At 44.1% G+C, this 24,715-nt stretch overlaps 1 protein-coding gene across 1 annotated transcript in view; it reads left to right on the top strand.

The window, feature by feature from the left end:
- Positions 1 to 24,715, top strand: part of tbc1d8b (TBC1 domain family member 8B) — a 90,686-nt gene that overhangs the window by 52,583 nt on the left and 13,388 nt on the right. The window contains exons 11-17 of the mRNA XM_070882858.1: positions 1,206 to 1,323; positions 12,675 to 12,960; positions 15,051 to 15,180; positions 16,395 to 16,493; positions 20,378 to 20,446; positions 21,490 to 21,730; positions 23,045 to 23,110. Of these exons, the coding sequence (XP_070738959.1) occupies positions 1,206 to 1,323; positions 12,675 to 12,960; positions 15,051 to 15,180; positions 16,395 to 16,493; positions 20,378 to 20,446; positions 21,490 to 21,730; positions 23,045 to 23,110 (1,009 nt within the window). The remainder of the gene's footprint in view (positions 1 to 1,205; positions 1,324 to 12,674; positions 12,961 to 15,050; positions 15,181 to 16,394; positions 16,494 to 20,377; positions 20,447 to 21,489; positions 21,731 to 23,044; positions 23,111 to 24,715) is intronic.

The raw sequence follows: 24,715 nt of genomic DNA, 5'->3' as shown, positions 1-24,715 counted from the left end.
CTCCTAATTAAACCCTTTGTCCTCCTCTGCTGAATTATAAAATTCTCCCAGTCCTCAGGTATGCTGCTTTTTCTGGCCCATTTATATGCCTCTTCCTTGGATTTAACACTATCCTTAATTTCCCTTGTTAACCACGGTTGAGCCACCTTCCCCGTTTTATTTTTACTCCAGACAGAGATGTGCAATTGTTGAAGTTCATGTGATCTTTAAATATCTGCCATTGCCTATCCACCGTCAACCCTTTATAAGTATCATTCGCCATTCTATTCTAGCCAATTCACATCTCATGCCATCGAAGTTACCTTTCCTTAAGTTCAGGACGCTAGTCTCTGAATTAACTGTGTAACTCTCCATCTTAATATTATGGTCACTCTTCCCCAAGGGGCCTCGCACAACATTGCTAATTAGTCCTTTTTCATTACACATCACCCAGTCTAGGATGGCCAGTCCTCTAGTTGGTTCCTCGACATATTGGTCTAGAAAACCATCCCTAATACACTCCAGGAAATCCTCCTCCACCGCATTGCTACCAGTTTGGTTAGCCCAATGTAGATTAAAGTCACCCATGATAACTGCTGTACCTTTATTGCATGCATCCCTAATTTCTTGTTTGATGCTGTCCCCAACCTCACTACTAATGTTTGGTGGTCTGTATCAACTCCCACTAGCATTTTCTGCCTTTTGGTATTCCATAGTTCCACCTACCGATTCCACATCATCTAAGTTAATGTCCTTCCTTACTATTGCGTTAATTTCCTCCTTAACCAGCAACTCCACCTCATCTCCTTTTCCTTTCTGTCTATCCTTCCTTAATGTTGAATACCCCTGGATGTTGCGTTCCTAGCCTTGGTCACCCTGGAGCCATGTCTCCGTGGTGCCAATTACATCATTCCGTTAACAGCTATCTGCGCAGTTAATTCGTCCACCTTATTACGGATACTCCTCGCATTGAGGCACAGAGCCTTCAGACTTGTCTTTTTAACACATTTTGTCCCTTCAGAATTTTGCAGTAATGTGGCCCTTTTTGCTTTTTGCCTTGGGTTTCACTGCCCTCCAATTTTACTTTTCCATTAACAAAGGGCCTATAAAATAAATGTCTTAATTTTTGTAGATGAATAGGTTACATTGATTACAATTTATTTATTGTAGTGTGTAATGTAATATTAGTTTCAGCATCTTTTCTTCTTTACACTTTATCTGCTTAGGCGATGAACATTTTGACATCTGTTTTATTGCTTTATGCTAAAGAAGAAGAAGCCTTCTGGTTACTCGTCGCTGTGTGTGAAAGGATGCTGCCAGATTACTTCAATCGCCGAATAATTGGTATGGCTTTAAGAATTAATGTGTATATAAAGTTTATTCAGGGATTGTGTACTCCCAAATGGGAATGCATGCCAGGGAATCGGCAGTGTTGAAGCCATATTTCCAAACTGCCGTCTCTGCCAATAAGGCTCTGTGGTGGAAACTCCGGTTTATTGATGGTAGAATTTTACTGTGTATTAAATTAAAAAGTGATAAATACTCAGTCTGAGTTGCCTGCTATCTATGGTCAGTACAACTGAGACTGTTTTATTTGTAAGGTCCCTTACGAGTTGCGCTGGAGCATTCTTGACCTAAATTTATGCTAGCATTTGTCACTAATTCGTTGGTACATTTTGAATTGTAGAGAATTTTCAGTTTGCTGGACATCTAGTGGTGATTACAAGGTATTGTATCATTGCAAATACATTGCTTTGAAATTAAGGAGCCAGTTTTACAAGTTTTGCATAAGCCCAATTTAAAGTCAGCACCACTGAATAGAAGATGGTGTGGGGACATTGAGTGGGTGGGGGGGTGGGAGTCCTCTAACTTAAGCAGAAAACTCTTGCCTCATTTTCCAAGTTAAGCTATTTTATGTTCCTGCGTTCAGCAGTCGAGACGCTGTTCAACATAACATACAAAATAGGACCAAGACTAGGCCACTCAGCCCTTCCAACCTGCTCCACCATTCAGTAAGATCATAGAATGGTTACAGCACAGAAGGAGGCCATTCGGTCTGTCGCGCCCATGCCGGCTTTCCAAGAGCATTTCAGCTAGTCCCACTCCCCTGCCCTTTCCCTGTCGGGTACTTATCCAATTCCCTTTTGAAAGCCTGATTGAATCTGCCTCCATCACCCTTTCAGGCAGTGCATTCCAGATCCTAACCACTCGCTACGTAAGAGATTTTCCTCATATCGCCTTTGGTTCTTCCGATCACCTTGAATCTGTGTCCTCTGGTTTTCGACCCTTCTACCAATAGGAACAGTTTTTCTCTCTCTCTCTCTACTCTGTCTCGACCCCTCATGATTTTGAACACCTCTATCAAATCTCCCCTCGACCGTCTCTGCTCCAGGGAGAACAACCCCAGCTTCTCCAGTCTATTTTCTCCAGGATGTTTCCCCTGGCTGGAGAGTCTAGAACCAGGAGTCACAGTCTCAGAATAAGGGGTTGCCCATTTAGGACTGATGAGAAATTTCTTCACTCAGAGGGTGGTGAATTGTTAAAATTCTCTATCCCAGAGGGATGCTCAGTCATTGAGTATATTCAAGGCAGATCAATTGATTTTTGGATACCCAGGGGGGATAGTGCAGGAAAATGTAGTTGAGGTCAAATATTAGCCCCACACTTATTGAATGGTGGTGCAGGCTCGAGGAGCCAAATGGCCTACACCTGCTCCTATTTCTCATGTTCTATCCACAAAACAGAAGTCCCTCATCCCTCGAACCATTCTTGTAAATCTTGTCTGCACCCTCTCTAAGGCCTTCACATCCTTCCTGAAGTGCGGTGCCCCCGCAATTGGACACACTACTCCAGTTGAGATCGAACCAGTATTTTAGAAAGGTTCATCATAACTTCCTTGCTTTTGTACTCTCTCCCTCTATTTATGAAGCCCAGAATCCCGTATGCTTCTTCAACTGCTTTGTCAACCTGCCCTGCCTCCTTCAACGATCTGTGCTCGTGTACCCCCAGGTCTCTCTCTCCATGCACCACCTTTAGAATTGTACCCTTTAGTTTATATTGCCTCTTCTCGTTCTTCCTACCAAAATTTCAGTTCGCACTTTTCTGTGTTAAATTTCATCTGCCATGTGTCCGCCCATTCCACCAGCCTGTCTATGTCCCCTTGAAGTCTATCACTATCCTCCTCACTGTTCCCTATACTTCCAAGTTTTGTCATCTGTAAATTTTGAAATTGTGCCCTGTCCAACCATGTCTAAGGGCTAGAAATTTGGCTTGTGGCCATTGCAGTATTTTTTTGGGCATTTATCGCCAAAAATGCCGTTAATCACACCGCCATTTTTTTAAAGGCCTAAGTTTCGTCGCAAAATGCGCGCAGTGGCAAAAATCGGCGTTGCACGAGGATTCGCGGAGGAGACCGCAGTCCTCGCCAACTTTAGTCCGAGTCCGATTACCGCTGTGAGACAGGCGTTGGGATGGAGGAAAACATGAAAGTAGCAAAAAATTAAAAAATCACAACATTTATAAGACCCTTAACGAAGTAATCGCTGCAAAAAAATTTAAAATAAAAACTTTAACTTACCTTTTTTGCAGGTCTTCACACTCACCGCTGTTTTTGGGACTGCAACGCAGGTTTTTCCCGGGTGGCTTTTTTCACCCAGAATACAGGTGCGCCGAATGGCCAGTTTAAAGCAATAGCACCTTTTTTCGTCTTGCACACCAGCGCTCTGCTTTTTAGCAGTATTTCAAAACTGACAGCGCAAGACTTTGGCCAATTTACCTGATCACCCTTTTCCACCAAAAACGGCGAAATATCACCGAAAAAACAGGCACAAGGCTGGCCAATTTCTAGCCCAATGGGCATGAAATTCGGCAACCTTGCACCCGTTTTTTTGGCGATGTTTTGCCGCTTTTGGTTAAAAATGGTGATCAGATAATTTCGCCGAAGTCTTGTGCCGGTGGTTTTTAAATACCGTTGAAGAGCAGACCACTGGCATGCAAGACTGGAAATACCACTATCGCCGTAGATTAGGCGTTTGTTTTCTCCCTCCCATGGGCCTGTCTTTTCGTGATAATCGGCCTCGGACTAAAGTTGGCAAGGACCGTGGTTTCTGTCGCGAATCCTCGTGCAGCGCTGATTTTTACCGCTGGGCGCATTTTTTCACGAAACTTCAGCCTTTTTAAAAAAAAAATGGAGTTATAATTTGTGGTATTTTTAGTGATAAATGCTGGAAAAATACCACTATGGTGAAAAACTGAATTTCTAGCCCCATGTTTTTAACTTGGATCAAGAAAAGCAGTGGTCCTAGAACCAATCCCTGAGGAACACCACTGTATACCTCCCTCCAGTCCAAGAGTATTTGTATTCATACAGGGACTCGAATACTAAATTGTATCTGAATCACAACTTTACATGAATATAATGCTTTACTTGTACTCGTACTGCTATTCCCCGTTCCTTTCCATTCCCCAACTTTAACTTTTAATTTTTAAAAAAAGTTTAAATTGTTCTATTCCACGTAGCTATTCTAATCTCTCTCGTAGTTTTTGTGTCTCTACTTCCACTGTCCATTTTGGATGTAGGAGCAAGTTTTCCTTTTTAAGAAGCAAATTTTCATTGGTTGAACACCTTTCTTCAAGGCCTGTTTCTACAGGCGATCAAAAGCTGGTGTTTCTACATGTTGACATGGTCATGATGCAGCTGGATCAATCTTTGAAAGACAAATATTTATCCAAAGCCATATAGCTTCTGCACGCATGAATATTTCCCTGCGGCCAAACAGTGTTCTGGACAAGTGAACTTGCCTTGGAAGATTAATTGCTGCAACTGCAACAGGTGTTTCCATTCGTCTTCATTTTACTGTTGCATTGTAGCCCAGGTTGACAGCTTCTGGGACAAATGAGCACGTACAAGTGTTGTCATGATGTTGCAGATAGGCAGCACACGGTGTGTGCTTCCACTAATGTAACATAGCCCAACCCTGTCACTACCTCAGCTCATTTACTGAAACCCTCATCCACGACTTTGTTACCTCTAGACTCAACTAATCCAATGCTCTCCTGGCTGGCCTCCTGCCTTCCACCCTTCAGAAACTTAAGCTCATCCACAGCAATGCTGCCTGTATCCTAACTCGCACCAAGTCCCATTCGCCCATCACCCTTATGCTCGCTGACCTACATTGGCTCTCAGTACGACAATGCCTCAATTTTAAAATTCTCAGCCTTGTGTTCCAATCCCTTCATAGCTGCGCCCCTCTCTATCTCTCTAGCCCTCTACATTCCTCAGATTTCTGTGCTGCTCCAGTTCTGGTCTCTTGAGCATCCTTAATTTTCATCCTTCCACCATTGGCGGCCATGCCTTCAGCTGCCTAGTCCATAACCTCTGGAATTCGCTCCCTAAACCCTCTGCCTCTCTATCCCTTTCTCTTTAAAGTCTTCCTCTTTGACCTGTCCTAATGTAGCTTGGTGTCAAATTTTATTTGATAACACTCCTGTGAAGCGCCATGGGACATTTTTACTACTTTGAAGGTGCTATATAAATGCAAGTTATCTTGTCTGTGGGTAAAGCCCAGGACAACTCATTATGCCAGTTCCTTTGACTGAGCTAACATTTTTTTTGCTCTTCATGTTGGAACACTCATTGCCAAAAGTTTGGGTCAAGGTTTCCAGCCTCTCTGGAGCAGTAGGTTAGATTAGATTGAGAGTATCTGTAAATGACTAGTCTATTGGGAAATTTGGTATTAATTTTATATTTTTGAAGTGTTGACATGATGGCATAAGACACTATCTTTTGTGCTGCAAGCATCCTAAATAAAGAAAAGACATGTTTTTTGGGGTGTATGGTTTCTGGTGTTATCAATGTGATGTTATCCACTTTGGCAGAAAAAATAGAAAAGCAAATTACAATTTAAATGGAGAAAAATTGCAAAGTATTGCAGTACAGAGGGAATTGGGGTTCCTTGTGCATGAAAAGCAGTGAGTATGCAGGTACAGCAGGTAATCAGGAAGGCAAATGGAATGTTGGCCTTTATTGCAAGGGGATGGAGTATAAAAGCAGAGCAGTCCTACTACTGTACAGGGTGTTGGTGAGGCCACACCTGGAGTACTGTGCAGTTTTGGTCTCCATATTTAAAGAAGGATATACTTGCATTTCAGGCTGTTCAGAAAAGGTTCACTAGGTTGATTCCGGAGATGAGGGGGTTGACTTAGGAAGGTAGGTTGGGTCTATACACATTGGAGTTGAGAAGAATGAGAGGTGATCTTATCGAAACGTTTAAGATTATGAGGGGGCTTGACAAGCTGGATGCAGAGAGGATATTTCCACTCATAGGGGAAACTAAAACTAGGGGACATAGTCTCAGAATAAGGGGCCGCCCATTTAAAACTGAGATGAGGAGGAATCTCTTCTGAGGGTTGTAAATCTATGGAATTCTCTGCCCCAGAGAGCTGTGGAGGCTGGGTCATTGAATATATTTAAGGCGGAGATGGACAGATTTTTGAACGATAGGGGAGTAAAGGGTTATGGGGAGCGGGCGGGGAAGTGGAGCTGAGTCGATGATCAGATCAGCCATGATCTTATTGAATGGCGGAGCAGGCACGATGGGCCAAATGGCCGACTCCTCCTATTTCTTATGTTCTTGTTATGTTCAATCCTGACCTCGTGAGGAAGCCATATGCAGACAAAAACCAGTGAAGAACGTTAGCACCCCAAGGTGTTGGAATTTTTCATGTGGCACAGACTGTATTACAGACAAGCTATGTTACATATGGTACGTCTTTCATCACTGACTCACGCAGTAGCTCATTTGCTTCAAAAATAAGCTTAAGTGCTGCCATAGTTCAGTCAGTGTGTTAACACCTGCTAAAGCTGCTGGTACCGAGAGCTCTTTGGTACGGACGTGCAACTGTGGAGCTGCTAATCTGACCCTGGAGCACACCATTGAGCACAGCCCTCAGGAAATTTGCAGACAGCCTACCAGATAGCCACGCTGTTACACTGGAAGCTTTGGCTTGGATATTGACATTTGATTTTCCTTGCTACTACCGTAGGAAAAAAGGTGGTACTGACCAGCACTGACATGCTGCCTGCCCATTTGCTTCAAAAACAAGCTTAAGTGCTGTCCTGGCATATTATTATCTGTCAAAGGTTGAGAACGCTTTTGCTGCTTGGTGCCAGGAACTCATTACTACTGATCAGTACTGCGGTTTTGGCACCTACCTGCATCAAATTCTACCAGCACAAGGGCAACTTACATCTGATCCCTCCCTGGAGGTAATTACTAATTCCTCCCCGGAGTAACTCTTTATCTCGCAACTGAGGGCACCCTTCCAGACTTTGATCCCTCAGCTTATAGTTCCTGATGATGCTTAGGACAGTACCACTGCCACAACCCAGGCACGGTTTGGCACCATGTACTCTTTGGACTCTCTTCTTTCATAGACATGGCCGATGCATCTGTAGTAACTTGGTACAGGATTAAATGTGTCGCACCTTGGCGTGGCTTTTCACATTAGAGCTGATTCAGATGCATACTTGCATCTCTATTCCTGTTCTAATTGCCAAATCACGCTTCCACCACCCCCAAACAATCTGCCTGACGCACGTTGTCTTCTTTTTGAAGTTCAAACAGTTGCCTCGAGTAAACTGACAGTGTGTGATATTTGTGTAAAATGGGCATATGCCAAAACTAGTTGGCAGAGTGCCAACACGAAAATGCGGCAGTTCTTCTTAATTCACTTGTGCATTTGGATAATGAGCCCAGGTTATAACCGTGACAATGTGTGCTTATTCTACGTTCCTTTGTTTTCTTTTATGAAAGTATTGCTCCAAAAGGGTTCATACTGCAAATTCCTCTGTTTTGAAGACTTTGACTTATTGTTGCATTGCCCTTGAGAAATTCTTCCCTATAATTAGATCTACTTGAAATGCTGTTCAAGTGTAGTCTGAAATGAAATAATCACATGACATTTTGGAGAAGTCTTTACTTTCAAGTGAAATTTTATATCTGTTGCAGAGTGCTTTTACAATACTTGGTTCTAACAGTGCATTTCAGTGATAAATGTGCAGTAACTGGGTTTGACTATATTTCAAAGTGTATGTTTCTTTTCATTCATGTGATGTTGGCCTCACTGGCAAGGCCAGCATTTATCGCCCATCCCTTATTACCCTTGAGAAGGTGGTGGTGAGCTGCCGCCTTGAATTGATGCAGTCCGTGAGATGAAGGGACACCCACAGTGCTGTTGGGGAGGGAGTTCCAAGATTTTCAATGAGCGAGCATGAGGGAACGGCAATATATTTCCAAGTCAGGATGGTGTATGACTTGGAGGGGACCTTGCAGATGATGATCTTGCCATGCGTCTGCTGCCCTTGTCCTTCTAGGTGGTGGAGGTTATGGGTTTTGGGGGTGCTGTCTCTACAGTTTAATTACATCCAGAATATTAACAGCATAAGAACATAAGAATTAGGAACAGGAGTAGGCCATCGAGCCCCTCGAGCCTGCTCCGTCATTCAAAAAGATCATGGCTGATCTGGCTGTGGACTCAGCTCCACTTACCTGCCCGCTCCCCATACCCCTTAATTCCCTTATTGGTTAAAAATTTATCTATCTGTGATTTGAATACATTCAATGAGCTAGCCTCAACTGCTTCCCTGGGCAGAGAATGCCACAGATTCACAACCCTCTAGAAGAAATTCCTTCTCAACTCTGTTTTAAATTGGCGCCCCCGTATTTTGAGGCTGTGCCCCCTAGTTCTAGTCTCCCTGACTAGTGGAAACAACCTCTCTGCCTCTATCTTGTCTATCCCTTTCATTATTTTAAATGTTTCTATAAGATCACCCCTCATCCTTCTGAACTCCAACGAGTAAAGACCCAGTCTACTCAATCTATCATCATAAGGTAACCCCCTCATCTCCGGAATCAGCCGAGTGAATCGTCTCTGTACCCACTTCAAAGCTAGTATATCCTTCCTTAAGTAAGGTGACCAAAACTGCACGCAGTACTCCAGGTGCGGCCTCACCAATACCCCGTACAGTTGCAGCAGGACCTCCCTGCTTTTGTACTCCATCCCTCTTGCAATGAAGGCCAACATTCCATTCGCCTTCCTGATTACTTGCTGTACCTGCAAACTAACTTTTTGGGATTCATGCACAAGGACCCCCAGGTCCCTCTGCACCGCAGCATGTTGTAATTTCTCCCCTTTCAAATAATATTCCCTTTTACTGTGTTTTTTTTTTCCCAAGATGGATGACCTCACATTTTCCTACATTGGTATGCCATCTGCCAAACCTTCGCCCATTCGCTTAACCTATCCAAATCTCTTTGCAGCCTCTGTGTCCTCTACACAACCCGCTTCCCCACTAATCTTTGTCATCTGTAAATTTTGTTACACTCCACTCTGTCCCCTTCTCCAGGTCATCTATGTATACTGTGAACAGTTGTGGTCCCAGCACCGATCCCTGTGGCACACCACTAACCACCGATTTCAAACCTGAAAAGGACCCATTTATCCCAACTCTCTTTCTGTTAGCCAGCCAATTCTCTATCCATGCTAATAGATTTCCGCTGACTCTGCGTACCTTTATCTTCAGCAGTAACCTTTTGTGTGGCACCTTATCGAATGCCTTTTGGAAATCTAAATACACCACATCCATCGGTACACCTCTATCCACCATGCTCGTTATATCTTCAAAGAATTCCAGTAAATTAGTTAAACATGATTTCCCCTTCATGAATCCATGTTGCGTCTGCTTGATTGCACTATTCCTATCTAGATGTCCTGCTATTTCTTCCTTAATGATAGCTTCAAGTATTTTCCCCACTACAGATGTTAAACTAACTGGCCTATAGTTACCTGCCTTTTGTCTGCCCCCTTTTTTAAACAGAGGCGTTGCATTAGCTGCTTTCCAATCCAATGGTACCTCCCCAGAGTCCAGAGAATTTTGGTAGATTATAACCAATGCATCTGCTATAACTTCTGCCATCTCTTTTAATACTCTGGGATGCATTTCATCAGGACCAGGGGACTTGTCTACCTTGAGTCCCATTAGCCTGTCCAGCACTACCTCCCTAGTGATAGTGATTGTCTCAAGGTCCTCCCTTCCCACATTCCTGTGACCAGCAATTTTTGGCATGGTTTTTGTGTCTTCCGCTGTGAAGACCGAAGCAAAATAATTGTTTTAGGTCTCGGCCATTTCCACATTTCCCATTACTAAATCCCCCTTCTCATCTTCTAAAGGACCAACATTTACTTTAGTTACTCTTTTTTCCTTTTTATATATCGGTAAAAGCTTTTACTATCTATTTTTATGTTTTGCTAACAGCAGCTAACTTAAAATGTGCTGATTGAAAGCTTAAGTTCAGTTTTCAATTTCAGCGTTATTTCACCAACAGTTTAATGACTTCAGATGGTTTAAAAGAAACCTGAATTGCTTGCCCAAAATATTCAGGAAATGATTTGAGATGCTGTTGAAATATTTTTGCTCCTGAAGGTTGGAGCTTTCACTGGTGGGAAACGGAACAATGTTTGTCGCAAGCCCTCCTCGGTCAAATACAGTACTTGGTTAAATTCAAGATCGAGCTCCCTGAACTCTCATTATCCCCCAACCTCACTAGTGCTCCCTACTGCAGCTGTGTGGCTATTTCATTCCCGAATCATTCTCATGGCCCGAAATAAGTCTAACAAATTAAGTCCATTTTTATCCCCTTCTGGTGCTTGTATCTCATTGAGAATTTGGCTGAGACTAAAATTCATTTCTCGGGACTTTTACAGCCAGTGGGGAGATGACTTTTTTTCAACATTAGTTACATTTTTGTAAAAAATCTTGTTTTAATAGGAGAGAAACCTTCCTGAAATGTTGTCAAATTATGACATTAAAGATTGAACTCGTCTGTGTTATAGATCCATATTTGTGGTTTAAGCCCATTGATTGACACTTGCTTTCTTAAAAAATATTCACCCTTGTATTCTGCCATCATTTTCACTTTGTTAGGGAGATGCTAACGTGTATACCGCTCATGATCTAACCTCTTAGTATTCTGCCATGTAAGATGATTTTCATCTTATCAGTCCGGCTTCAATTCTAACCCAAGTCTGGAAGATAAAAGAAAGCATTTTAACCCAGTGAGCTTGGCTCTGACTCTTTTCCCTCAAAGTGCTTTTTTTTACTGGGTAGTAATAAATTTTTCTATGCATTTCTTGATTTGTTTAATACTGTAGCTTTACTGCAGTCTGCGTTGCAATGATGAAACATTGGGGTCAAGTTTTGGGCCGCGCCTAGAACAGCACAGCCCCGCGAGCCACGCCTGGTTTCCACGCTCAAACCCGCACCAAAAACTTGCCTCTGTATTCTCCCCTCCCTCAGGTGGATCCAGGCCCTCGGCGCAGCACAGCACAAGCTGTGGGGGGGGCGGAGCCAGGTCCCGGCGCTGATAAAAATGCCAGAACTTCTGCACATGCGTGCTACAATGTGTGCATGTGCAGTAGCTCCAGGTGGCCGAGACTGTGTGGGAGGGGCCCAATGCCGCCCTTAGCCCTGGCCGAATGGGCTCACGGGGCTGCCAAGATCGACTGGGCCTCCCTCCTCGAGCTCTGGCACCCCCGCTCTCCCGCTCCCGGTCTGCGCCCCCCCCCCCAGTCCGCGCTCTTTTCTCCCCCCACCTCGGCCTGGCTTCCTTTCGTCGACTGGGCCTGTTCAGCTCCCCCCAAGCGCGCTCTCTCTCTCTCTCTCTCTCTCTCTCTCTCTCTCTCTCTCTCTCTCTCTCTCTCTCTCTCTCTCTCTCTCTCTCTCTCTCTCCCTCTCTCCCTCTCTCTCTTCCCCCCCCTCTCTCTCTGGCTCGCGCGCTCTCTCTGTTTCCACCCCCCTCTTGCGCGCTCTCTTTTCCATTCCCCCCCCCAAGCTCCCGCTCCGCTCTCTTTTCCCCCCACCTCGGTCTGGCTTCCTCTCGTCGACTGGGCCTGTTCAGCTCTCTTTTCCCCCCCCCCCCCCCCCCCCCCCCCTCCCAAGCGCTCGCTCTCGCTCTCTCTCTCTCTCTCTCTCTCTTTCCCTCCCCCTCTCTCTCTGGCTCGCGCGCTCTCTCTCTGTTTCCACCCCCCTCTTGCGCGCTCTCTTTTCCATTCCCCCTCCCCCCCCAGCGCGCTCAAAAAAAAATCTGTTCCAAAATGAAACTGTTCTAACGGACTAGAACTGGAACAAACTAAATGCCGAGAATTGCAATTTCTAAGATACTCCATTATAAACTAGTTGCTCCAAAAAAATAGGAGCAACTCAGTCCGAAACTTAACCCCATTGATCCCAGCATTTGGATGAGGCATGTAAATTGGTTTGCAATGGTTCTGTCTGACAAACAAATACTGAAGCAGTGCCACAGTGTTGCTGGCTGGTTATTTTGCTTTTATGTCGTGGTTTATAGTTCCCTTTCGCACCAATTGAATAAGCACCTGGTTCAAACTAATTTACACTTCAGAGTCCTTGGATAAATACAAATTTTGAAAGTATTGCTATTTTGAGTCAGCTCTCAATGAAGGGTGTTTAAGGATAATATAAAGCTTTAAAAATAGGCTTTGAACAATTGGATTACAAGCATTTTTGAAGTAGAATAGTCACTAGCACAGGAGTGGGGTTGGGGAGGGGGGTCGGAGAGAAATAATTCTCGTGTCCTGGTTTATATCTAGTTACCAATATGTTCTTGTTATTTTAACAGGTGCTCTGGTGGATCAGGCAGTTTTTGAAGAATTTATTAGAAGCCACCTTCCTCAGTTGACTGACCACATGACGGACATGACTTTTTTTTCATCCGTCTCCTTGTCCTGGTTTCTCACCGTCTTTATTTCTGTGTTGCCCATTGAGAGTGCAGTAAATGTAGTTGACTGCTTTTTCTATGATGGTATAAAGGCAATCCTGCAGGTTGGCCTGGCAGTTCTGGATTATAACATGGACAAGTTGGTACTCTGCAAAGATGATGCTGAAGCAGTGACTATTTTAAACAAGTATGGATCTTGAATTTTAATTTTTCTTTGCTGTAAATTTTCAGTGCTATTTAAATGTCTGGTACAAGAGATATATACTTGCACAAGAGAGTCAGGATGAAGTAGTTAGCAAGTGAAATGAGGTTGACTGGTGGGGGACAATTTAACCAGGGCATATTGATGTAATTCAGTCCCCATTTTGAAGTCCTACATTCTGTTTATATTTTTAAACTTCTGTTATGAATTCTAGGGGAGAAAATTCGGGGTCCGTATAAGGCCCATTACCACCGTTTTGCGGCAGAATCAAGTGGCCTCTGCGTTCCAGTCCATTGGCCGTTCCGACCCAAATTCACCTTGGGGATTTTTCGGCCTGCCCCCATTTCCACCTCGCTGTTGCTGACCGCCGCAAAGCGTCATCAAAGTGCGCATCGCCACTATTCTTCACCATTTTAATCCTCCCCAAATTTGCTGAAAACTACGAGCTGATGAACAGTGCCCCCGACAGCTTTTTCTGTCGGTGCACCTTGGCTGCTGTGTCTCTGCCCTGGCGGTGCAGCGGTCATTAAAGGCGAGGGCCGAATGCCGCAGCCGCCATCTTATTTTTTTTGCTGGCTGACTTCCATGTCAGCCGGACTATTGTTCCCCAAGGATTCGGCCAGGCTGTCAATATGCAGCCTGGCACCACCTCTTGGGTGTCAGGCCGCTGGCCCGGCCGGAACCCTCCCTGGTGGCCCAGTGGCAGAATCTTTATAAAAAAAAAAAAAAAAATCCTCGATTCTCTCCCTATTAACGGAGGGGAGAGACATGGTCATGCACACGCGCAGTGACACCCCCACTGCTCCGTCGCTGAGTGACAGCGGCGGAGACTCGATCCCACTCCAACTTCCGCCCCTCAACCTTACTTGCCGCCATACTTCTGCCCCCACTATGACCGACTTCCGGTCCAATGTTAAAAAATCATGAGTCCTGAAAATCAATCTGACGGCCGCCTCGTTGATCGCGGCGGGGGAAAAAAGGTAAAAAAAAAATCATAGGTGCGCCAACTTTCTGTTGTGTCTTAATTTCGGTCCCCTATAATACTGCCCACTTAAAAGTGTAATTATATCCTCCTACCACTGGGAGTGCTAAGGCACCTGTACCAAAGGGAGCATGTGACAAGTTTATATATTCTTGCCCATAAATTTGAGATATATATATGCATGTGTGTATATGCATTACTACTTTTCCAGGGCCCATAAAATAATTTGGGCCACTATTGTCCCGGGACTCCTACCCTCTGCAATTGTGACCTTCACCACCACCACCACCTTTGTGACTTTAGGGGCACAGTAACATGGTGGTTATGTTACTGGACTTGTAATCCAGGGGCCTGGACTAATGATCTGGAGATATGAGTTCAAATCCCACCACAGCAGCTGGGGAATTAAAATTCAGTTAATTAAATAAATCTGGAATTTGATAAAAAGCTAGCATGGTGACCATGAAACTACCGGATTGTCATTAAAAACTCATCTGCTCCACGAATGTCCTTTTTGGGGAAGGAAATTTTGTCATTCTTCCCCAGTCTGGTCGAAATGTGACTCCAGACTCACAGCAATGTGGTTGACTCTTAACTGCCCTCTGAAATGGTGTCTCACCACCACCTTCTCGAGGGCAATTAGGGCTGGGCAATAAATGTTGGCTTTGCTACATCCCAGGAACGAATATAAAAAAACACTTGCCTTTTTGGCAGCTGTCCCGGCCTGATCTTGAGACCTCGATCCGGCGAGCGACACTGGGATGCCTGATTGGTGGCCCGGAGCTCGTCTGCCAGGTTTAAATGAAGCCGAGACTTCAAACTTTTCGTGGGCCTCTTTGAATCCAAAATTAGTTTTCCCCTTCCCTGACCACAGCACTAAACATTCTAGTATGGTTATAGAATTGTACTGGTAGTTGGGAAGCTTATCAATGTCGATACATTTTCAACAAATTCATCTAGCATGCTTTGTGATTGTCACAAGATTTAACTTTTGTGCACAGTTTGAGAGTTCTGCATTGCTCCTTTTAATGGTTAGCTACCTCTTGGTTTTAATGCCTCTTTTTTAAATAAGCAATGTCAAATTTCCTTGCAGGTTTTTTGATAATGTTACTAACAAGGACAGCCCTTTACCACCAATGACTCATCATCCCCCTTTCGACAGTGACAACCAGAATCCTCAACTGAAAGTGGACATAACTGAGCTTATCCGGGAATCTTATGAGGTTGGTGACAAAGCCTGATGCTACCACTGTGTAAATATGTAAAAGTGATAATGCAAAAACAGACTGTTATGCCAATCTGGATATTACTGAGAGAGATGGGCAGTGCCTGAACTGAGAAAACAAGATGATGTCAGGATCTCCTTCCATTGGACTCAACTCTGATTTCTCCAACCACATCCCCCGCCCAAAAGTAGCCCAGAAAAATGGTTAGCGAGGCCCAAGGTTAGAGGTCCACCAAGCTTGTAATCTGCAGAATGGTGCCTCTGTGTTACGATCAAAAATAGCTCCCTAGGTCTCCTTGAACCAGAATCCTCTGTTTTTGGATGGTCCAAGTGTCTGTTGATGTAGTTTTATCATGTATTTTAATTGTTCATGGCATTCAGTATATAGATTTATATTATAATTGCCACTGCCAAACTTGTATGAGGGTGCTGTATAAGGGCTGAATTGTTAATGTATAATTTTTTTTGTACCCTGACCAATATTGCAGAACAAGGTGGCCTTATGACCTTGATGCAAAAAGCCTTGAGCGTATCTGAGAGCATTGCTTTTCAAGAGCTATACTCTTTTTAGTTCATAGTTTAAAACTTGGTTTGACATTCAGTGCCGTAACACACAACAAAATTTAAGCAGGAGCAAGTGCTGGTCTTGAGTTCATAGTCTTTCAAATGATAAAAGCTAACAAAAGAAATCCACGTCACCCCATTGATTTGAAGACCTGCACCACATCGTAAACTGCCACTGCAAGAGCAGCGAGACTTGACTCGATTGCTGCATTTCACTTCCCTTCTTCCTTGTGAAATGGTATCCCTTCACTAACGGCCCATCTGCCCTCCCGTTAATCTGTTGCTAAGGTTGTTGTTCAGTGACCTCCTTTAAAGAATATTTGGTGACTTTTGGTTGCCTTATCAGTCAACCATGTTCTTTTTGTCTCCATTGAACGAGTTTGCTCCTTCTCTCTCGAGTGTTCCATCAATAACAACAACTTGTATTTATATAGCGCCTTTAATGTAATGAAACGTCCCAAGGTGTTTCACAGGAGTATAAGATAAAATAATTAAACGCATGCTAATGTTCCCTGTAACGGACCATGTAAAATCATAGACCATTACCATAGCTACTTATTGGGTAGGATACAAGACTCTTTTTATATTTAATTTCAATTTCTTTCCTACATCAGTAAATTATTTGAAGCTGATTTTTTTTAATTGCAGAAATATGGTGATATTCAATCAATGGAAGTTGAGAGTATGCGACGTAGGAACAGGCTGTATGTGATTCAGACTCTGGAAGATACCACAAAACATAATGTGGTAAATTCTGTTTTGCCTTTTAATGAGCGAATGCATGTACTGTGTATGAAATTATTTGCATACTGTGTGGTTAATGGGGTTTCTCTCGAGCTACGGGTGTTTTTTTTGCTTTCAGCATTTTTGGTATTCACACACATACTTAGCTCTACATTCCCTCAAGTGTATTGCTTGTAAAGTGGAAGAATAAATTATCTTCAGCACTTAATTGTGATGTAGGAGGTCAGATATCGGCCAATGATTTAGAAAGTGTTGTTTTAATTAAATCCAACAAACAATTCCTTTTGAGTGAAGCATAGGCAGGCAGTCTGCTCTCGGACTGTTCTTTAACCAGATGATGCAGCTTGGATTAACATTTTGATGTTCCTTGTTTACGGGGAAAACACATCATCCTGCTATTGATCCCTCTTTTCACCTTGCATGACAACTTTCTTTTCCTCCTTGTCATGACGGCATGGCTACTGAGGTCAGGAGTTCATGTTGAGACTTGGATTTGCATCTCTGTCTGCAGTCTGTTAAATGCTCCAATGTGCTCTATTCATGGGCAACCTTCACATACAAACATATAAAGATGAAGGACAGGAAAAGACTAGCTGGTACATCAAGCCTGTCCTATATTGCCATGGTGTGATTTATACATAGCATCAGCCCCATCTGCCAATGCCAACCTGCGAGCCAAGCAATCTCCCAGGAGAGGTAAAAGAGAGAACTTGAGGCCAATTTATGCAAAAACTGCCCCCCCACCTTACCTTACCTAAATGGTATCAAACAAGTTTCATAAGAATTAGGAGTCGGCCATACGGCCCCTCGATCCTGCTCCGCCATTCAATAAGATCATGGCTGATCATCGACTGTACTCCATTTTCCTGCCTGATTCCCCTGGAGTCCAAAAATCTATCTATCTCAGCCTTGAATATACTCAAAGACTTGGCATCCACAGCCCTGTGGGGCAGAGAATTCCAAAGATTCACAACCCTCTGAGTGAAGTAATTTCTCCCTCATCTCTGACTTAAATGGCCTACCCCTTATCCTGAGACTGTGCCACTTAGTTACTAGACACTTCAGCCAGGGGACGCAACCTCTCGGCATCTACCCTGTCAATCCAGGAGACTACAATGACTGGGAGCCCACTTATAATATTCAGGCATTAACTGCTTTAAAGATAAAAACATAGATTCAATCTAAATGAATTAACTTGGTCCTCATTTCTCTTTTGCGACTTTGTTTAGACACCTTGGGCCCAAGATTCGGGCCGCGCCTAGAACGGCGCAGCCCCGACCTGGATGCCCGTTTTTCGCGCCACAAAGTGCGCCTAAAAAAAACTTCCAGATTCCCTGGCTTCCTGCTGGCCCTCGGCGCAGCGCAGCACGAGCTGTGGGGGGGCGGAGCTAGGTCCCTGTGCTGAAAACAGTGCCGGGACCTCTGCATATGCACGCTACAGTGGGCGCGCATGTGCAATAGCTCCAGGCGCCCAAAACTGTGTGGGAGGGACCCGAAGCACGCATCCCCTAGCCCTGGCCGATGTCTCTCTGGGGCAGCGTGCATAAGGCTCCTCCCACATCCAGCTCCTGCTTCCTCCCGACCCGACTCGACTCCCGCTTTCACCCCCCCCCACCCCCCGGACCTGACCGCGACACCAACCCGACTTCCGCTTCTCCCCCTCCAGCCCCCGGACCGGACCCTCCCCCTCCCCCCCCCCCCCCCCCCCCGGACCCGATCCGACCCCGCCCCAACGCCACCTACCTGTAAATCTGGTGCTGGGAACGGGCCCTGCCCGAAGTCTTGGGCCTGGCCTGTTCAGTCTCCTGCCACTCCTCCCCCCCCCCCCTTCTCCTTTCCACTACCCCCCCCCCCCCCATCTACTGACAGTTATTGACACACTGTAGGGTGGGGGGGGCATCCCAGCACGCTGTTGGAGGGCTCCCGTTGCTGCAGTCGGTAAGTAGAAAATGTTTTGTTTTATTGATTTTTTTTAAAAAAATTATTAATTTTTTTTGGTTGATTTATTGATGTTTTTCTCATTCATTATTGATGATGGCTTTTTATTTGTAAAATTGAAGTGTTTAGTGTTTGTAAACTTCCCTTTTACCCCCCCATTCCCTACGCCTGATTTTCTAAAGTGTAGACAAGGTTTTTTCGAACGTACAAAAATCTTCACTTACTCCATTCTAAGTTAGTTTGGAGTAAGTTTTCACTGACGAAACTTTGAAAACAGGCGTAAGTGGCCTGACACGCCCCCTTTTGGAAAAAAAAGTTCTGTTCCAAAGTGAAACTGTTCTAACTGACTAGAACTGGAGCAAACTAAATGCCGAGAATTTGAATTTCTAAGATACTCCGTTCTACACCAGTTGCTCCAAAAAATCAGGAGCAACTGAGGCCGAAACTTGGGCCCAATGGGCCCAAGTTTCCACGAGAAAAAAAAAACGGTGCCCCTCCGAGCTGGGCGCCCGTTTTTCACGCCTAAAACGGCGCCTAAAAAAATCCTCGGTATTCTCCACCGACTTACAGGTCCTCTGGCCCTCGGCGTAGCCAGCACGAGCTGTGGGGGGGCGGAGCCAGGTCCCTGCGCTGAAAACAGTGCCGGGACCTCTGCACATGCGCGCTACAGTCGACACGCAAGTGCAGTAGCTCCAGGCGCCGAACTGTGTGGGAGGGGCCCGAAGTACGCAGCCCCTAGCCCTGGCTGAATGGCCTCACTGGGGCTGCGTGAATAAGGCTCCTCCCACGGCCAGCTCCTGCTCCCCGACAAGATCCGACACCTGCTTCTCTTCCCCCCCCCCCCCCCCCCCCCAAGCCGACCAGACACCCTCCCTCCCTCCCTCCCTCCCTCCCGCCCGCTCAGCGACACGAACGGCTGCAGAATTCTCCCTGGCTGAAGCACTTTCACACAGGTAGGAAGATGGTTTATTTAATCTTTTCTTGGCTTATAAATGTTTATTCAGATTGGATTTATTTGTATAAGTATAAATAAGGATTTATTGTCGAATTTAATAAGTTCCCTCCCCCCCCACCTCGTTCTGGACGCCTAATTTGTAACCTGCGCCTGATTTTTTTAATGTGTAGAACAGGTTTTTTCAGTTCTACAAAAATCTTCACTGGCACCATTCTACTTTAGTTTGGAGTACATTTTCACTGTGGAAACTTTCAAATCAGGCGTCAGTGGCCGGACATGCCCCCTTTTGAAGAAAATGTTCTGTTCGAAAGTAGAACTGTTCTACCTGACTAGAACTGCAGAAAAAAAAATGTGGAGAATTGCGATTTCTAAAATAGTCCGTTCTCCACCAGTTGCTCCTAAAAATCAGGCGCGAATCATGTGGAAACTTGGGCCCCTTGTGTTGTAGGATTAAATGAGAGCGATTGCAACTCACTTTTTCGTGTGGTTTATTGAACATTAATACAGACGTTGAAGTACTCAATTGTCACTTATTGTATTATTTCTAAGCAAATTACTCTGCCTGACATAATATATCCATCTGCACAATGCTCTAAGCTGCTACTTTATTGCCAGTTTTGATTTTCTGAGCATATCTATCCACTTTCTGTTGCACAAGTTTCTAAATCTATCACTAATTACTGTGGTTATTATCCTGGATCAGCAAAGCAATTATCTTGGTCCTGTCATGTTCCACCTATATGCATGTCATGTGTAGAAGATCAGAGGTTACAGAATAATATAAATTTTTATAACATTCTTATTTGATCAAATATTTGACAAATTATGAATAACTTATTTATTTTTGAATTGCCTATCTTGTAAATGAATGACCTTGGTCCATACTGATTAAATTTGGGCTGTATGTTAGGCAATGATATTGCAGTCTGATTTGGACATGCTGTATTAAATCTTGCTGTACTACGTTTAACTTTTTGAATCCTTTGTGTTTTAGCTGCGGGTTGTATCTCAAGAAGTGATGTTCAGTCCTAAAGAACTGGAAGACCTCTTCGAGCTGTTTAAGGTCACTTAAAATCCATTTGTAACTTTAGTAAATTGTTTGAATACTTGAAAATTTATGGGACTACAGGGAAAGGGCAGGGGAGTGGGACTAGCCGCAGTGCTCTTGCAGAGAGCTGGCACGGGCCGAATGGACTCCTTCTGTCATATTCTATGATTCTAGCCAAATTCTGTCAAGCATGTTTCCTACAAGGTGATATGAAATCAGACATCTGTCACATCACGCCTTTTAAAAGTGGCATCTAAAAGTGTGTTACCTCAAAAATGTAAGTCAGGGCTTCACATATTTATAGGGCAAAGAGCTGTGGCTCAAATAATCACTTATCTCTTGAGTTACCAATTAAATATTTGTTCAGAAATTAATTTAATGCAGTTTACTTGGTCGTAATTTGGACTTTGTGCTACTTGTGATTTGCTCGCATTTAGTCAATCTAATATTTTGACTTAACCGGGAAATTGTTATTTGAGCCAACTGCATTTTATGAGTGAGGGTTCAACTGATGGCAGTTTAGGTTCGAGGGGCTGAACGGCCTACTCGTATTCCTATTGTGTGTGACACATTGGAGTTGTGATACTTTTCAAAAAGTGTGACACTGCACACTACTTTTAATTATATAGGTTACCAATGATCACTATCCACAACTGTGATACTGAATAAACATTTCCTTAAATTTAACTTTAAAAAAAAAATAAACCATTGCCACCATCAACATGTCATTAATTTGTGCATCTAACTTCCAAAAACCCAAAAATCTCCATTTCTGGCACTTCAGCAACACTGTATCACGTGTTTTGAATGAACTGGTTATAATTTAGATTTAGGCAACACCAGACCTCAACTTTTTCCATAGATTCTCAACCTTGAACTGTACTTATTATTACTACTTTATATATATATATATTATATATATATATATAACCCTTTGTGGGAATCTGTACAACCCATTCTTTGAAAACTTGCCTTGTCTAACAAGGTTTGTTCAATATGACTGGAGCATTTACGTTTCGACCTGAGAGTCTTAAATATTTCTCTCTCCCTTTTTACAGAAGGAGCATTTTTTAAGTTGCTACTGGGTTCCACACAGTCCAGCGCTCAAGCACCACGACTCCAGTCTGCCATATCTAGAGCAGTATCAGATTGATAGTAAACAATACTGCACGTTGTTCAAGCACCTGAGTCCGTGGTCACACTCTGCAAATGCAGACTCGTTAGCACTATGGAGTTTCCGGCTTATGGACGAGAACTCTGACTGTCTCATCAATTTCAAAGAGTTTTCATGTGTTCTAGGTAAAACATTTGCTTTTCAAACTGTGGGTATCTTTTTTTTTTTAAGAGCTTGATATTTTGCCATAAATAATTCCTGTGTAATGTGATGGGAGGATATCTATATATGAACATGTTTTAATCTTTGTGATTTCTGGAATTTCAAATCTAGTCTGCTGTGAAACTGGAGAGACCATGTAAAAGCGGTATTGCTTCATATCAAAGCTGCAGTTAGTGTGTGCAGCTTGAATCTGGAATCAAGAGACTTCCTAAAGGAGGAATTTTCAGTCAGTAGATTTTGGGTTCCTTTTGAAAATGAGCAGATTTCCCCCATCTGACCTTTTATTATATTTTATATCTGGTTGAAAATGCCGCTAGTGTAGTGCAGAGCAGGGTGGCACAGATCAGTCCCTCATCTATGTTAAACCAGCTGGTCTCACTCGGGCAAATGGCAATTCCTACACTTGGTCTTTGTGCCACTTGGCAATGGAAGGGAGAAATCAGTCCGGGTTCTTGTTGCTAATTGCATCTGGTGACCACTGCTTGGAAGTATGTGTGGATGTAAAGACTCTGCCTCGCCCCCCCCCCCCCCCCCCCCCTTAAGGAGTGGCTGGGTGAGGTACAGCCTGGATCACAGTCTTAACGTGAGTCACCACTACCTTCAGCCCTGGAATGATAACTGGGCTTCAAGGGTTAAAATTTGAAGACAGGTTGGCTAAACTTGGTTTGTATTCCCTTCTAATCGAGGTGTTTAGAATGATTAAGGAATTCGATAGGGTAGATATGAAGCAACTATTAACTCTGGTGGAGGAATCTGGAACTAGGGGGCATAATCTTATAGTTAGAGCTTAGGCCATTTTGGAATGAAATCAGAAAACGCTCTTGCCCACACAGGGTAGTAGAAATCTGGAATTCTCTTCCTTCAAAAAGTTGTGGATGTTAGGGGTCAGTTGAAATTTTCAATACTGTGATTAATAAATTTTTGTTGTATAAGGTATTGAGGGATATGGAGCAAAGGCAGGAAAATTGAGTTGAGGTACCCAGTACCTTTATCTAATAGAATGGCGGAGCAGATGCGAGGGGCTATTCCTGTGCACCCGCTAATGGAGCACTTCTTTATGCAGTTGTGGACTGTTTTGAAAAATGATATAAATTTCAGCCACTTGCTGTAGACGTAGTGCTAAGAAGGATGCAGAACATTCATTGACTTTCTTATACTTGCACTTTGTCAAAATGCAAAGAACAGTTTATCTTTATTCTGTCACATCTTTCATTAAAATCATGAAGGATTTGAGATCATGAGTTATGCATTTACTAATTCAGTTTTTTCTCTTGCAGATGTGATGTACAATGGATCATTTACAGACAAACTGAAATTACTTTTTAAATTACATATTTCACCAGGTAAATCAAGTAATTAATTGGAAATCCACTTGTGTATTGCAGAATTAAACTCTAGTGAATACTGTTCTCAAAGTCTCAGAAAATTGTTTTTCTCGCAGAGTAATTATAGTTGACATCAGTTTGTATTATAGCGAAGATCAGTTATAGTAGATTAAACAGGAGACAAATTCATTTAAGCATTTAACTGCATGTAATTACTGTTGCAATAAACTGAAAGCTGGAGTTGTCGTGCTTTAGCTCTTGGAAAAATGTGGCTGTTGGGTAAGGACAAAATTGGCTTTGCCGTGTCACGTAACCTGTCCAGGCCTAGACCTGAAAAGTGGCCATTTTGACAGACGACCTGACATCTGCAGGGGCCTCCTTTGATGATCACATTGTTCAGGAGGGAAAATTTGAGTCGAGGGAAGGGATGAATAAAATTCATGGTTTATTTATAAAATGATTGACATTCACCTGAAGAGAAATGTTAATTTTTGGTGTAACGCTCTCGTCCGAGTAGGAAGGTTGTGGGTTCAAACCCCACCGGCGGAAGTGAGCATGTAACTTAGACTGACAGTTTAGTTCAGCTCCATGCTGAGGGAGTGCTGCATTGTCAGAGGTGTTGTCTTTTGGATGTGACGTTAAACCAGGACCTTTTTAAGTGGGTGTAAAAGATTCCATTGCACGATTCAAAGAGTAGGTGAATTCTCTCCACGTCTTTGCCACCAATTATCCTTTGGCCAGCACCAGCAAAATGGATCAACTCGTCGCTTGTCTAATTTGCAATTTGTGGGACTTTACTGTGTGCAAATTGGCTGCCGGGTTTATCAGTACAGGCATAACAATGACTGCAATTCAACAGTAATTAATTGACTGTGCAGCATTTCAAAATGTCCTGAGGAGGTGTAATTGCATCTTATCGCAGTCAGTTATGCAATAAAAACAGAAAATGCTGGGAATCTCAGTGGGTCAGGCAGCATCTGTGGAGAGAAAACAGAGTTAACATTTTGGGACGATGACCCTTTGTCAGAAATGGTTCTGGCTAATGGTTCTAATTACGGAGTAACTGTTTGTACTAAGTCTCCCTTCTGCGCACGCTTCTCCCGGGCTGGAGGAGAGAGAGCGATTGCGGGGGGAAGCGAAAGACCGTAATTGGCAGAGGTGGGGGAGGAGAGAGAGAGAGAGACCGCGTTTGTGGGGGGGTGTAGGAGAGAGCGTTTTGGGGGCGGGGGATGGAGGAGCGAGCGTTGGTGGTGGTGGTGGTGGTGGTGGGATGGGGGGGGGGGGGTGGTGGAGAGAGAGAGGATGGGGGGGGGGGGGAGAGAGAGATAGAGAGCATTGAGGGGGGGGTGAGGTCGAGAGAGAGAGAGCATTTGGGGGGTGGGGGAAGGGGAGAGAAAGCATTGGGAGGAGGAGAGCGTGTTTTGGGGGCGGGCGGAGGAGGGGAGAGAGAGAGCATGGGGAGGTGGAGGGGAGAGAGAGCATTAGGGGTGGGGGCGGAGGAGGATAGTGTGTGTTGGGAGGGAGGTTAGGAGGAGAGAGGGCATTGGGGGGGAGGAGGAGGAAGAGAGTGCATTGGGGGGGTGGGGGGAGGAGGAGAAAGCGAGCGTTTGGGGGGGGGGGGTG

Source organism: Pristiophorus japonicus, chromosome 6, assembly GCF_044704955.1.
Source record: "Pristiophorus japonicus isolate sPriJap1 chromosome 6, sPriJap1.hap1, whole genome shotgun sequence".
NCBI lineage: Eukaryota > Metazoa > Chordata > Chondrichthyes > Pristiophoridae > Pristiophorus > Pristiophorus japonicus.
Note: the sequence above shows the minus strand (reverse complement) of the source record. Positions and strands in the feature narration are given on the sequence as shown.